Source organism: Pinus tabuliformis, chromosome 2_2 (genome assembly GCF_031772625.1).
Source record: "Pinus tabuliformis cultivar Carrire ecotype Pingquan chromosome 2_2, CPIR1, whole genome shotgun sequence".
In the NCBI taxonomy this organism is placed as follows: Eukaryota; Viridiplantae; Streptophyta; class Pinopsida; order Pinales; family Pinaceae; genus Pinus; species Pinus tabuliformis.
The window spans coordinates 104,192,941-104,205,514 of NC_142300.1; the positions used below are offsets into that span (position 1 = coordinate 104,192,941).

The 12,574-nt window shown below is 35.9% G+C and overlaps 1 protein-coding gene across 4 annotated transcripts in view; it reads right to left on the minus strand.

Annotated features, from left to right (window-relative positions):
• Positions 1 to 12,574, minus strand: part of LOC149191597 (RNA helicase family protein) — a 361,001-nt gene that overhangs the window by 92,355 nt on the left and 256,072 nt on the right. For all 4 annotated transcript variants that reach the window (XM_089404354.1, XM_089404355.1, XM_089404357.1 and 1 more), the window contains one exon: positions 1,463 to 1,555. In XM_089404354.1, the coding sequence (XP_089260480.1) occupies positions 1,463 to 1,555 (93 nt within the window). The remainder of the gene's footprint in view (positions 1 to 1,462; positions 1,556 to 12,574) is intronic.

A 12,574-nucleotide genomic window follows, 5' to 3' on the forward strand; every position in this document is an offset into this window, starting at 1 on the left:
GACACTCCAGCACGCAATTGTTCCTTCGTTGCCTCCTTGACTTGCTCTGCAAAACCGGCTCATTTCTCCTTGATCTTTGTGCACTAGAAGCCTCCTAAATCATTAGGACACCAACTCATCAAAATTGCACACAATCAATGTCCTAAATTCTAGTGCACTTGTGATCTCCTATTTCTTAGGACACAAGCTCTGCACTTTCCACAAACAAGGATCCTCTCACAAACTCATGCGTTGTCTTGTCTCACAAACCTTGTGCACAAAACTTATCAAATCCTTGTACCTTTGTCCTCTCTTTATAGATTCCATCCATGCTAAATTAGGCTAGTTCAAATTTACAACTTGAGTTGTTGATTGACAAGTTAACTGAGAGTTAACTCTTTCTCTCTCCAATCAACACTAGAGTCACAACTCGTCCTTTCTTCAATCAATGACTAAAGTCCCAACGTTAACTCGAACTACCACTCAAATTGTAGCTAATCTAAAGAAGGTTCCACGTAACTTATTCTTCAACACTACACATGAACTTGTGAATATTATTCCCACAACCTAGAAACAAACTCACCATCTCCATGAACTCGCTCCATGGTCAAAGAAGAACAGCTCATGGTCTCTACGGCTAAGGCACGCACCAGGGAAGACCTTGCTCACTACATTTTCAGTAAGTATAATGGTTTTGATTCATATGGATACACATGAATATTTACATTTTTTTTTCAAAATTTGAATATTTATGTATTTTTTGGTCGATCGAATTTTTGGTCCAATATTTTTTTCCAATTCCTTGTTTTCGAGTCAACTATTTTTAATCACCGATTTGGTTTTAACTTTTGATAGCACTGTTTCATTATCCATTGTTCATTTTTAGTTTTAACTTTTGACTCTGGACTCTAGAATGAGTCTAGATACTAATGACCTTAGACCAAGGCTTTGATTCATCACTTTTTACTATTTTTGAGTTTTGAGTAATTTCAATTTACTATTCCAGTCTTCAAACTTTAGTATCTACTATTTTGCCTAGTACTAATCAGATTCTAGGATAATAAACGATGAATTTAAATCAATATATGCAATATTTTACTATTTCTATCATATATATATATATCCCCCCATCCCCCTTGAACTACCCTAAAAATTAGGGTTGTTCCCACACGTCCCCCATGTATGTCCCCCTGTCATGGAAATTTGGTGGAACATTGCATAAAACTGAATAAAGACTAAATTAGGCCTACACTTAGTCAGTTCATAAAAGCACACTTCTCACTACATGCCCTCCCTGTATTGAATTTTTTTTATCATATTTTCTCTAAATTCAACAAAATTTGTGAACAGTGAAGTCAGCACAGAATAGTCTAATCCATGTCACTCTAATCAAATGATGTGTCATGTAAAATTGTAAATCTAATAGAGATTAAAAAAAAAATCGATGAAATCTGCATGTGATAAGAATCTCAATATTTCATACAAGGCCTAAATCAAGCTGACTTCCATCCCAAGCATCAAGAAATTGTTTTGTGCCCACACTGTATTGACTGTACGCAGAGTCGATGTCAACTTCCTGCACATAAAAAGTACCTTTCAATATGTTAATCTTCATAAATTTCATCTTCAAATTTCTCAGAAATATTGACACATCCATTTCTTCTAAATAAGTTTAAAAAGAAAGATCTAGCATAGCTGGAAACAAGATAAAATCATGGTCATGCATATTATTAAATTTAGAATTAAACTTTATATCCCTCTAATATAGTAAAAGACACTTCATATATATTTTGGACACACAAGACTAGATTTCATTAACTTTCAAATTACAAGTGCAAGAACTATTAAGAAATCATTCTTCCAGTGCTATAGATTGGCCCAAAAAAGCAGCGAAACCTTTGATCAATTACTAGATGAACCAAGTCTGTTATACTAAAACTACTACAAAACAAAAGCAAGACATTTATTAGTTGCCTCCAAAAATAATCGAGTACTGAACATTAAAAACCAGACCCTAAATACTAGTAATTTCCACGTACTTCAACAAATTCCTGCTAAAGGTAATAAAAGAGATCAAGCATTAGACATAAGAAGCAAGGTTAATAGTAATTCCCATGATTGCTTGGTTATCATTGAAATGCCTTGTATGATCAAAATCCACAGAAGAATGAACAATGGCAAATGCAGTTTAGAAAAAAACTCAGTCTCACCAAAATGATAACCATAACAAGGAATACCAAAGGGAAAATAAGACCCTTCACATATAATCTGGTCACTCAAGAAAAGCTAGTTTCAATTTTCATCTCACAAAATCAAGTGGTGATGCAGTTATTTATGTAATGGTCATCAGACAGTATATATTTTTGGAAGTAATAAGTCAACATGATAATCAGAAACTGCATTATGATAGTCAATAGGCTATTGGTGTTCTATCTGCTACGAAACACTTGGCCTTCCAGCTCTCCTATAGAAGTTGAGCCAAGTTACCAGGATCATTGTTTTAAGAATCGGCCGGCTCAGAACCGATTCGGCCCAGTTGGTCCGAGTCAAGCCCTCACCAGGTCGACTCGGCCATCAAACCGGTTCGGCCAGCCAAGTTATTACCGAATCGGCCAAGTTGACCGGCTCAATAATAACCCGGCCGGCTCGGCTGAGTCCGAGCCTACACAGCTGGTTCAGTAATAACCCGGCTGGCTCGGTGACAGTGGCCCGAAAACTCAAAAAAACAACAATTTTTTTTTACATGCTTTTTGGTGAAGAGATTTGTATTAAAACTTGGTGAACACATGAATTCCACATTAGCTGACTGTTTTCATAGGTTGTTTACTTGTTCACATGGCTTCCGGCTCAATAATAACCCGGCCGGCTCGGCTGAGTCCGAGCCTACACAGCTGGTTCAGTAATAACCCGGCTGGCTCGGTGACAGTGGCCCGAAAACTCAAAAAAACAACAATTTTTTTTTACATGCTTTTTGGTGAAGAGATTTGTGTTAAAACTTGGTGAACACATGAATTCCACATTAGCTGACTGTTTTCATAGGTTGTTTACTTGTTCACATGGCTTCCTGTGGCATGAATCGTTTAGTGCTTGAAAATAGAAAGTGATGAGTCTGGCGTTGGCAATTTGATAGGATCTAATGTTGTGAACTTTTTGCCAAGAACATGAAATCTCACGTAAGAATGGAGCAAGACATCTGTTGCCTTCATTGTATAAAATTCCTCAAGGAACAATGTGAATTTCTAAATAAACAATGATACTATCTGAGAACCATGTAGTAAAGAGGGCACATGAAATTGAAATGTTGATCAGACATGTGATCCTAGTTAGAATGTTTATAGGTGCAATTCTCTCTTGGAAGATGGTAGTTTATCGCACTGTTGATAATATCGGCGATATATCGGCGATATTCGGAAATATCGCGATATTTTCGGCAAAACGATATATCGCCGAGAAAATATCGCGATATTTTCTGTTTTGAAAATATCGCGATATTTTCAAAATATCGGCAAATATCGGAAAATATCGGCAAAATATCGCGATATTTTGAAAATATCGCGATATTTTGAAAATATCAGCAAAATATCGGCTATATTTAAAAATTTGAAAAAATTATTTTTTATGCTTGCCGATATTTTCCGATATTTTGCCGATATTTTCGCCGATATTGCCGATAAGATATTTTCTGGACCCTCGCCGATATTTTGCCGATACCGATATTTTCAACACTGGTTTATCGTTATACATATTACAAAGTTGATGGGAACAAACTTGAAGTTGCCCCAAGGGATCCTAAAACTAGAGAATAGCCACAAAATATTCTATGGGGTGTCGATGGGTCTGTCATGAATGCATGTAGATGTGGATGCAGAAGTTTTGGCGTTAGGGATCCTATATCTTGATCTGTGTCACATACAAATTGCTTTTATAGTTCTTCTCATGAATACATCTATTAACATCCATCTTGGTGAGATGGTCTAAGATGATTGATGACGGTACAAGATTAAAAATGAGTTACAAACTATGAAGCATGTCGATATGCTACCAGTGGTTGATCCAGATGATCTTGGCTCCTTTAACAGTAGCCACTAGCCAGTGGTACTGGTCACAGTTTACTTTTGTTGTAGAGGCCATTTCTAGCCTCCTTGGTTATGTGTTTTTGTTTTGATCTCTATATCATCATCATGTATGTATTGGATAGTGCACTGGGTGCCATTTTGATATAATGGATATATTCATGACCCTACTTTGATCATATGTTGTCTTCTATCTATATTCTAATGTTGTGTGTTTAGAAACATGAATGAAAATATTTAAAATTATGTTTTTTATAAGTAAAAAAAAATATTTAACGTGTTTTTTACAACGAACAAGTCATTGAAATCGCGTCGGCCGACCCTCGACTGAGTCTGAGTCTGAGTCTGAGTTTTAAAACATTGAGCAGGATACAGATACAAATCTAAATCCAAATCCACATTATTTATGTAATCAACATCAACTCATGTCTATTTTTGGCAGTGTTGATAAAATTGCCATTTTTTTGGTGATGTGCCTTAAAATCACGATTTTTTTGGCCAGCCAATTTTTCAGCCCGAAAAAAAATCGCATTTTTTCCCAACTTTACTTGTTTTAACTTTTTTTCCGATTTTGAAAAAATGAATATATTTTGTATTTTTCAATGTTTGCCATGATTTCCCGATTTTTTCGTCAATGTTTCTGAGAACGTGTTTTGTGGACCCTTGCCAACTTTTTTGCCAATGCTGATTTTTTCAAGACTGATTTTTAGAATTAATAAGTCAACATGATAATTAGAGACTCGATTAAGATAGTCAGTAGGCTTTTGTGTTTTAACTCCTATAAGCTTCTTTGTCTTCCAGCACTCCTATGGGACTTAAGCTAAAAGCTGCTAAGATATGGGAACTAGTCTACTAGATATGGCAGGGATAACTGAATAACAAAAAATATGATAATATCTTTTAAATTTGAAAAAACACGTTCAGAGTTAGTAATCAAAACCATTCATAAACCACAATAGTAGAACAAAAAGCATTAGATAATTTACTATGTTACCGGATCCGTCAGCCCCAATGGCTGGATCCACGAATCCCCGTATCAGAGACGGATTCGGATTCGGATCCACCCAGCATCTGTCCATGTCTAAAATTGTTTGATGTCAGCAGAAAATTCCAGGTCAGCGTACAAATCACGTGAAAATGGAAAAACCAGCGTAGCTAATAATTAACAAGGGAGTTGGTTGCGATAGTTCATTAATTTTTTCTTTGGTTGACAATATTATAAATTATAAGCTATGACCGTTTAGATATTCTAATTAAGTTTTAATTTTATTTGAAGTGTAAAAAAGTGAGTTTCATAAAGTAAGTTCCATAAAGTAACTTTAATGATCATTTAATTTACATATAATAATGGTTAATGGTCATTTAATTTAAATATAAAGTAACTTTAATGGTCATTTAATTTAAATATAATAATAGTAATTAATGTTTGAATATTATGATACATTATTTTTAATATTATTAAATTAATAATTATTTAAAAGTATTATATAGAAGTTTTATATTTAAAATTTTAAATATAATTTTTTATTTTATATAAATTTAATTAATATTTATCAATAATATATTAATTCTGGTATTATTCATCTAACAAATATTTCAATAAGTATTATATATAAAAACTATATATTTATAAATTAATATTTTTTTCCAAATAAATTTAATTTTTAAAATTATAGAATATTTTATATTGTTTATGCTTGTCGTATCCAGATCCTAGCTTTTCAAAAAATTGGCTAATCCGTATCCGAATCCGTATCTGTATCCGTATCCAAATCCGGATCTGAATCCTGGTAACTTAGATAATTTATGAATTTAAAATCTGAAACCATGATGCGTCATGCCTCATACAAAAAAGATAATACAAAATAAAAATGAGTGTCTCATCAACAGTGACTCTAGTAATATGATAATGTAGATTAAGTGTAAGTACATATTCTTAAACAAGTTTACAACCTCATCATTTCATGTTGCAACTCTATATCATAAAACATGATGGAGGGGCAAGAATGTTGGAAGCTACAATAAAAGGTTGGACTAGAGGTGTAAAATACTCAAGTCAGTTCAAATAAGTCATCGCATTCAGTGTCATGTTTAAGTCAAAGTCTCCAGCTCCACATACTACATCCTGCTCAAACCTTACTTATACTCTAGATTAGAATGTGATATAAGATGGAGATTGGAATGATCATATGCAACATCCTAGGCCTTTGTTGCTCCTAGTCTATTTCACTTTAGTGAATCATGAAGCCATTTGTACTCCAATTCCTCTTAGTTGATAAGGAATTGGCAACCTACAATAAGAACCTAGTGGCTAGAGTAAAGTTATGAATAATGAATCCACCATGGAAAACCCACGAAGTAATAAGATCAATATGCCCCTAATCATCCATGGGTGGTGGGTTTGAAAAATTACCAATAAATTGCACAAATGCTCCAAATTTCTCACATACTTCCATTGCAATTCCCACTTCCATATAGATATTCATCAAAGTTGTCATATATCCTTGTACCACTTCAAAATCCTTGTTTGGGGTTGTTCTACCTCATAAAGGAAAACTTTTGGAATCATAATAATTGGAATGCAACGCATAAGTCAAAAGGTGTAATGGTGTAATGGCGTGATTATTTTGTTTCACATTTCGATAACTATGTCCTTCACTTCATGGCAAAATACTTCAAATGGGTCACTTCCATTTAACCTAATAACTTCCCTTATCCTTTCCAACAGACTATTTATGTTTTTATAGACTTACTCCAATCAAGGAATATCTATGTCAAATGCACTAATCATTGTCAAGATTGATTTATAAACTACAAAAGGTAACTTGTCCCACCATGCATCGTCAAGAATTAGATGTTGATTTTTCATGATCTCCTAATTTGATAATTACTTTCCTATGATTTCTTAACCAGTTCATTACATCATAAAGTAATTAAACATTGAATATGTCAATTGAAATGCAATAATGACAATAGGATCATAAAGAGATAGCCAAACACAAGAGGCACAAAATGTTACTCTGGAAAAAACCCTAACTAGGGAAAAACCCAACAATCTTTCCTTGGGAGAAATTATTCAATTCAACAAAAATATACAATCTCATATTCAAAGTCAATCTAGGTCAACCTCGACTGAAAGTCATAGTGTTGGTCAAATGTCTGACCAGAAAACTTCTCTTGGTCCCTTTTTCTCTCAAGCCTGAGATTCTTGGCCTCTTCTAGGGCTTCATCCCTTCCACAAAAACAAAATTAACGGACTTAAGGCCTTTCAGCCTCATACAAACAAAAACTCGTCCTTCAAATTTTTCCTCAAAAGTCCCCCTTTCTCGCATGTTTGAACAAATAGTAGTGATCCAAATTGTGTTTATGCTTGAGGTCAAATTGTCCCTTTTATAGTGATCTTTTGGTGCACCAAGGGGCATAACTATTAGTGTTGGGTCGACTTAAACAATTGGAGTTTACCTGTACTTTTGGAGGCAATTTGAAATTCAAAAATTTGAATTTCAAATTTCTTCTTTTTCATTTTTTGAAGGGTTGACTTGAATACCAACTGTAGCTACCAAAATTCAACACTCCCTCTTAGTTAGCGAGGTATTCAACTTGACTTCCTCATATGTACATTTTGTTGAAAATTTTCTCCAACCCAAGAAAAGATTGAATGAGCTAGCTATGTTGATGTATCCACCCACTTCATTTTCTATTCCAAAACCACGTGGAAAGAATCTTGCATCAGCATCATGCAAAGGGATCTAGTTACCCATTGGTCAAAACTCCTTTGCAAATGGATCTAGTCACCCACTAGCCAAAACCCTTTAGCAATATGGTCAGAAACTTCTTACCGGGGTCAATAAGACTAGTCCTAACTAACTTGCTCAAAAAGTTGTCACTTCGACCCTATGTTGCACAGGTTCCCGCACCCGGGGGTGGGGTTTTCGCACCCAAGTACCGGATTCGGGTACGGGTTCTTCCCAGAAGAACCGGGTTCTTCCATGAAGAACTGGGTTCTTCAAAAAAAAAAATTGGATTCTTTTCCTTTAATGGGTTCTTGGATTCTTGGGTTCTTCGAGTTGGGTTCTTTGGGTTCTTTTAAAGGCTTGTCGGAATGAATGTCACAATTTCTTGCTGTTTCGGACTGTCTGCAACATGAGCCACAACTGTCAGTCCACTTTTATACACTCAATTTGCCTCCTACAGCTGCAGCATAGTCCCTCCTCCTTGTTGTTGTCAAACGCTGAGCTGTAGGGCTTGATTCATGCCACTTTTTACACAAAACAGCTCACTGTTCACTAAGGAACAAACCTCGGCCTCCCCATGCAGACTCTTGTACCCAACCGAAGCCCTAAACAGAGATGACAATGCCACAAACTTACCTTTACTCAGCCCAGACTTGTTAAATTTTTAATTTTTTATACTATATACTATAATATGAGAAGTATACGTTTCAGTTCTTTTAACCTGAAATAGTTGCAATTAGATTAATAAAGCGCAGAAAATCTTCATCATTTTTTGGATTAATGAATGGCATTACATAAATGCATTCATACACTGAATATAGCTCTGTGCTATTCTTTACAATATAAACCGTTCAGTGAGAATGTATTTCAACTCAATCATCTACACAACATTCAAGCCAGTTCATTATCTACCCTCTAACAATGGTGTTGCTTGCCCTTGCAATGTAATTTCACCATGGATCAACAAAATCCAATTAAATGGTTCAAAATTTGTTCAGGAAAAAGTAAAACAGTTCATCGTATATATATTTTAATTTTTGAAAAATTGAATCATTACATTAACATATAAATTCTGTGGTTTTTTTTAAGGCTTGTGGCTACATTAAAGTATAAATTATGGCTGCTGGCAGCAGATATTTCACTGTTGTCCCACCAAACACACAAGGCAGCCCAATAAAATAAAGTTTAAAATGTTGAGTCTTTGAGAACTCAGAATACTTTAGGATTTTTGAGCGTACTCCTGAGTTTGTAGGAAACTTGGCTAGTGTATCTCAGTCAGCTGTGTGTGACAAAATCTGTCCCATATCATGATTCATGTTAATATGTAAACAATGAACAGTTTTTTGGTGATAAATTTTGAAATTTCAATGTCAATGTTGAATGTTCAATGATGTGCATGTTTAAATGATTATCATTAAAGTTTTCTTGTTTAAAGTTGAAAAAATATACAAATTCAAATTTCATATATATTATTAATTATAAATTTATAATTTATAAAATTTAATTATTAAAATTTAATATTATTATATTACCCGACGAACCCACGCACCCTGTTTCCAAAAATGCCGTCCCCGTCCCCGTCCCCGTCCCCGTTCCCATCCCCGAACCCACGTTTCCTGGCAACATAGCTTCGACCCATGTCAAGAACCCCCCTGACCAAAGGTGAAACCCTAAGCCTATTTACCATTCCCACATGTCGCCACATGTTATTGAATGGAAAAACACTTGCCCAATGTTATAAGGCACTCACTCAACCCACTAGCCTAATAACACTTGGCAATATGGTCAGGTAACTCCTGATTGAGGGAGCACTCCAGGCCTTGGGGCTCTCTAGGCCAATCTCCCTGGCCACATTACATGGCTCTTGGATAGGACCCTTGACCTAGGGAGAATCTCTACCCCTTGATGCTACAACATCAACACTCCCTTTAACCAAGGGAAGCATTCTAAACCACTCCAAGCTTGTCCCTGAAGTATACAAACTTCATCCTAGGACAAAGGCTTTGTGAGAATGTTAGCAACCTGCTCATCTGTAGAAATGCATAGGAGCCTCATTGCTCGATTTCGTACAATGTGTTTTGATGTTTCATCACGATCGTCACCTGCATCTGATCAAGCAATCCTATAGGCAACTCTGAAGCCACATTGCTTCACAACTCGCTAAACAATTGCAATATACTCAGCCTTCATAGTGTTAAGTGCAACAGATGTTTGCTTCCTACTCATCCAGGAAGCATAGCAAAACCCAAACTGAAACAACATCCTGATGTGCTCTTCCTGTCATCAATACTTCCTTCCCACTCGGAATCTAGCAATCGTTGTAGTTGTGTTTAAGAATTTGAGCCATATTTCAATCCATATCCAATTCTACCATTCTGATACCTCAACACATGTTGTGCTGCATCTCTCGGCTCAACCATAAACTGACCAGCTTCCTTTACTAGATTCATCGCCACAGTTGCTTTCCAGTCACCCTGACTAGGTGATTCCTTTGACACTGAAACAAATCCTACTATGGCAATCCCAGTTGCTCCCTCTGCCACTCAGCTTCTTCAGATCGGTTACCATGGGAATGGCCATGGAATTGTAGTTCATCACCCCAAATCTCTAAAGGATTGTAATAATATACTTCCTTTGACCAAGGAAGATCTCACCTGATTTTTACCACACTTCTATTCCCAAGAACTAATGTATCTGACCAAGATCATCTCGAACTCAGAGCTCAACCCCTTCTAACATTGTACCAGGGCTTGACTACTCCCTCTATCATGGAAGCAAATCCTCCTTCCACTATTGCTCCCTCTGTCACGTGAGTCCTTCTGCTCCCATAAAAAACAAGTCATACGATAACAAGATCAGCCAAGACTCATCAAATATCCATCAAACTGAGAATACCATGCCTGAGGTCTGTACAAAGCTTTCTTCAATCTATAGACATGAGATTCCCTCTCATGTACCTCAAAGCCCTGAGGTAGCTCTAAGTACACTTTCCTTAATTAATCCATTAAGGAAAGTAGTCTTTACATCCATCTGATGTAACCTCCAATAAAAGCAATAGAAATAACAATTCTGACAAAAATGTACCTAACAACTGGAGAAAATGTCTCCTCATAGTCCTATACCTCTTTCTGGGAGAATCCTCACAAATCTCGCTTTGTACTTCTCTCTGTTACCATCTACCATACTTTTAATTGTAGATCCACTTGGAACTCACCATTGATTTCTCTTCGCACAATTTTCTCCATCATGGCATCCTTCAAACTAGCTAGCCTGCCTGCTCCCTCCAAACTAGGAGCTCTTCGATCATTTGCACAGTTCAAGATGTCAGTTCAATTCCCCCCTCTTGAACACAAATCATTCTAGTTGTGTCTATGCCCCATCCTAGCAGAATCCTCTTGCCACAAGCTTTGCTTCGTTCTTCCTGATGCTTCTATCTCCTACCAAAGCCTTGGCAGCCTTCACGATGTATTTGCAACTATTCTTAGGAGGTCATGGAAGAAACGATTATAAAAGCTACAAAGACAAGAGGTTGACCCAAAATTAAAGCAATAATCAAGGAAGAAAGATATAAAGTACTTATCTTTTGATCTGAGGAATGTAGAGAATTGTCAACTCCCTCTTGATCCTTGGTTTCCTGCAGAAATCATTGAAATCCATCTGCAATCTCATCAAGCTATAAATGTTCATCCTCATTCTAATCATCAGCATGTTGCTTTCCTTTCCTTAATACATCAGCTAGGGTTTCTTCATTCAGAGGAATCATCGATCTAGGTTTGGCTCTAGGGTTTTATCCACAAACCCTACGGCTTTCTCATTCAAGACTTCTAGTATTCTAGGGTTTACAAATCCTAAGACTTCCAAATTTCATCAACACCTTTTGTAAGTCCAACAAACAATGTCATGTGCAAATTATGATGCTATAGTCATGGAACCAATCATTGTTCTTTGAAAAATAAATTCTATACAGGATGTCATCATATCATCTCGAACATTTAAGGATCATTGGCCACTTGTGAATCTCATCACTGGAACTTATTGCTTTATAGGTGAAGAGATCTTTCTCCTCAGCTCCCTTTGGCTTTGTAGTATCTCTCTTGAATCAAATCAAATTAAATGCTTGAAAGAAAACAAATTGCCATACACCAATTTGTTCTGGCATGACCATAACAATTTATCCCATCTAATACAATTTTAACTTTAACATCATATACAAGGCATCTCTTACACATACTTGTCAAGGACCCTTATACGACCACATTTCTACAATAGTACAAGGTTTATGAGCAGGATTCTCTCTCTTTCTAAAGAGATTTCAACTTTGTTGTTAAAGCTACATAACCAAGCGTAAACATGAGTCCTTATCTAAGATTAAACTAGGCCCTATTACTTTGCTTTCTAGAGTGTTGTTCAATCCTATTCCATCATGTTATCAGACAATCAAGAATGTTTCATCTTGGTCAAACTACCAATATTAGTCCAAGAAAAATGTATTAAAATCAATGGATCCAATATAGTCTTTGTAAGGCTTGTACTCTAAATCTTTATTGACTAGCACTGCAAAGAAGAAATACACTCCAACAAAGACAAAATATTCCACATATACAAATCTCCAATATAGGATGCTTCATGAAAGATGCCATTCCAATGAACCCCATAAAATCTTCCAAGAAAACTCACTCATCAATATATGTGCAAACAACAACCTCCAAGTTTCTCCCTTTTCAAACAATGGTAAGAGCACTTGGATAAGCTCTTCAAACCAGACTTTTCTTTACAAAATCATCATTT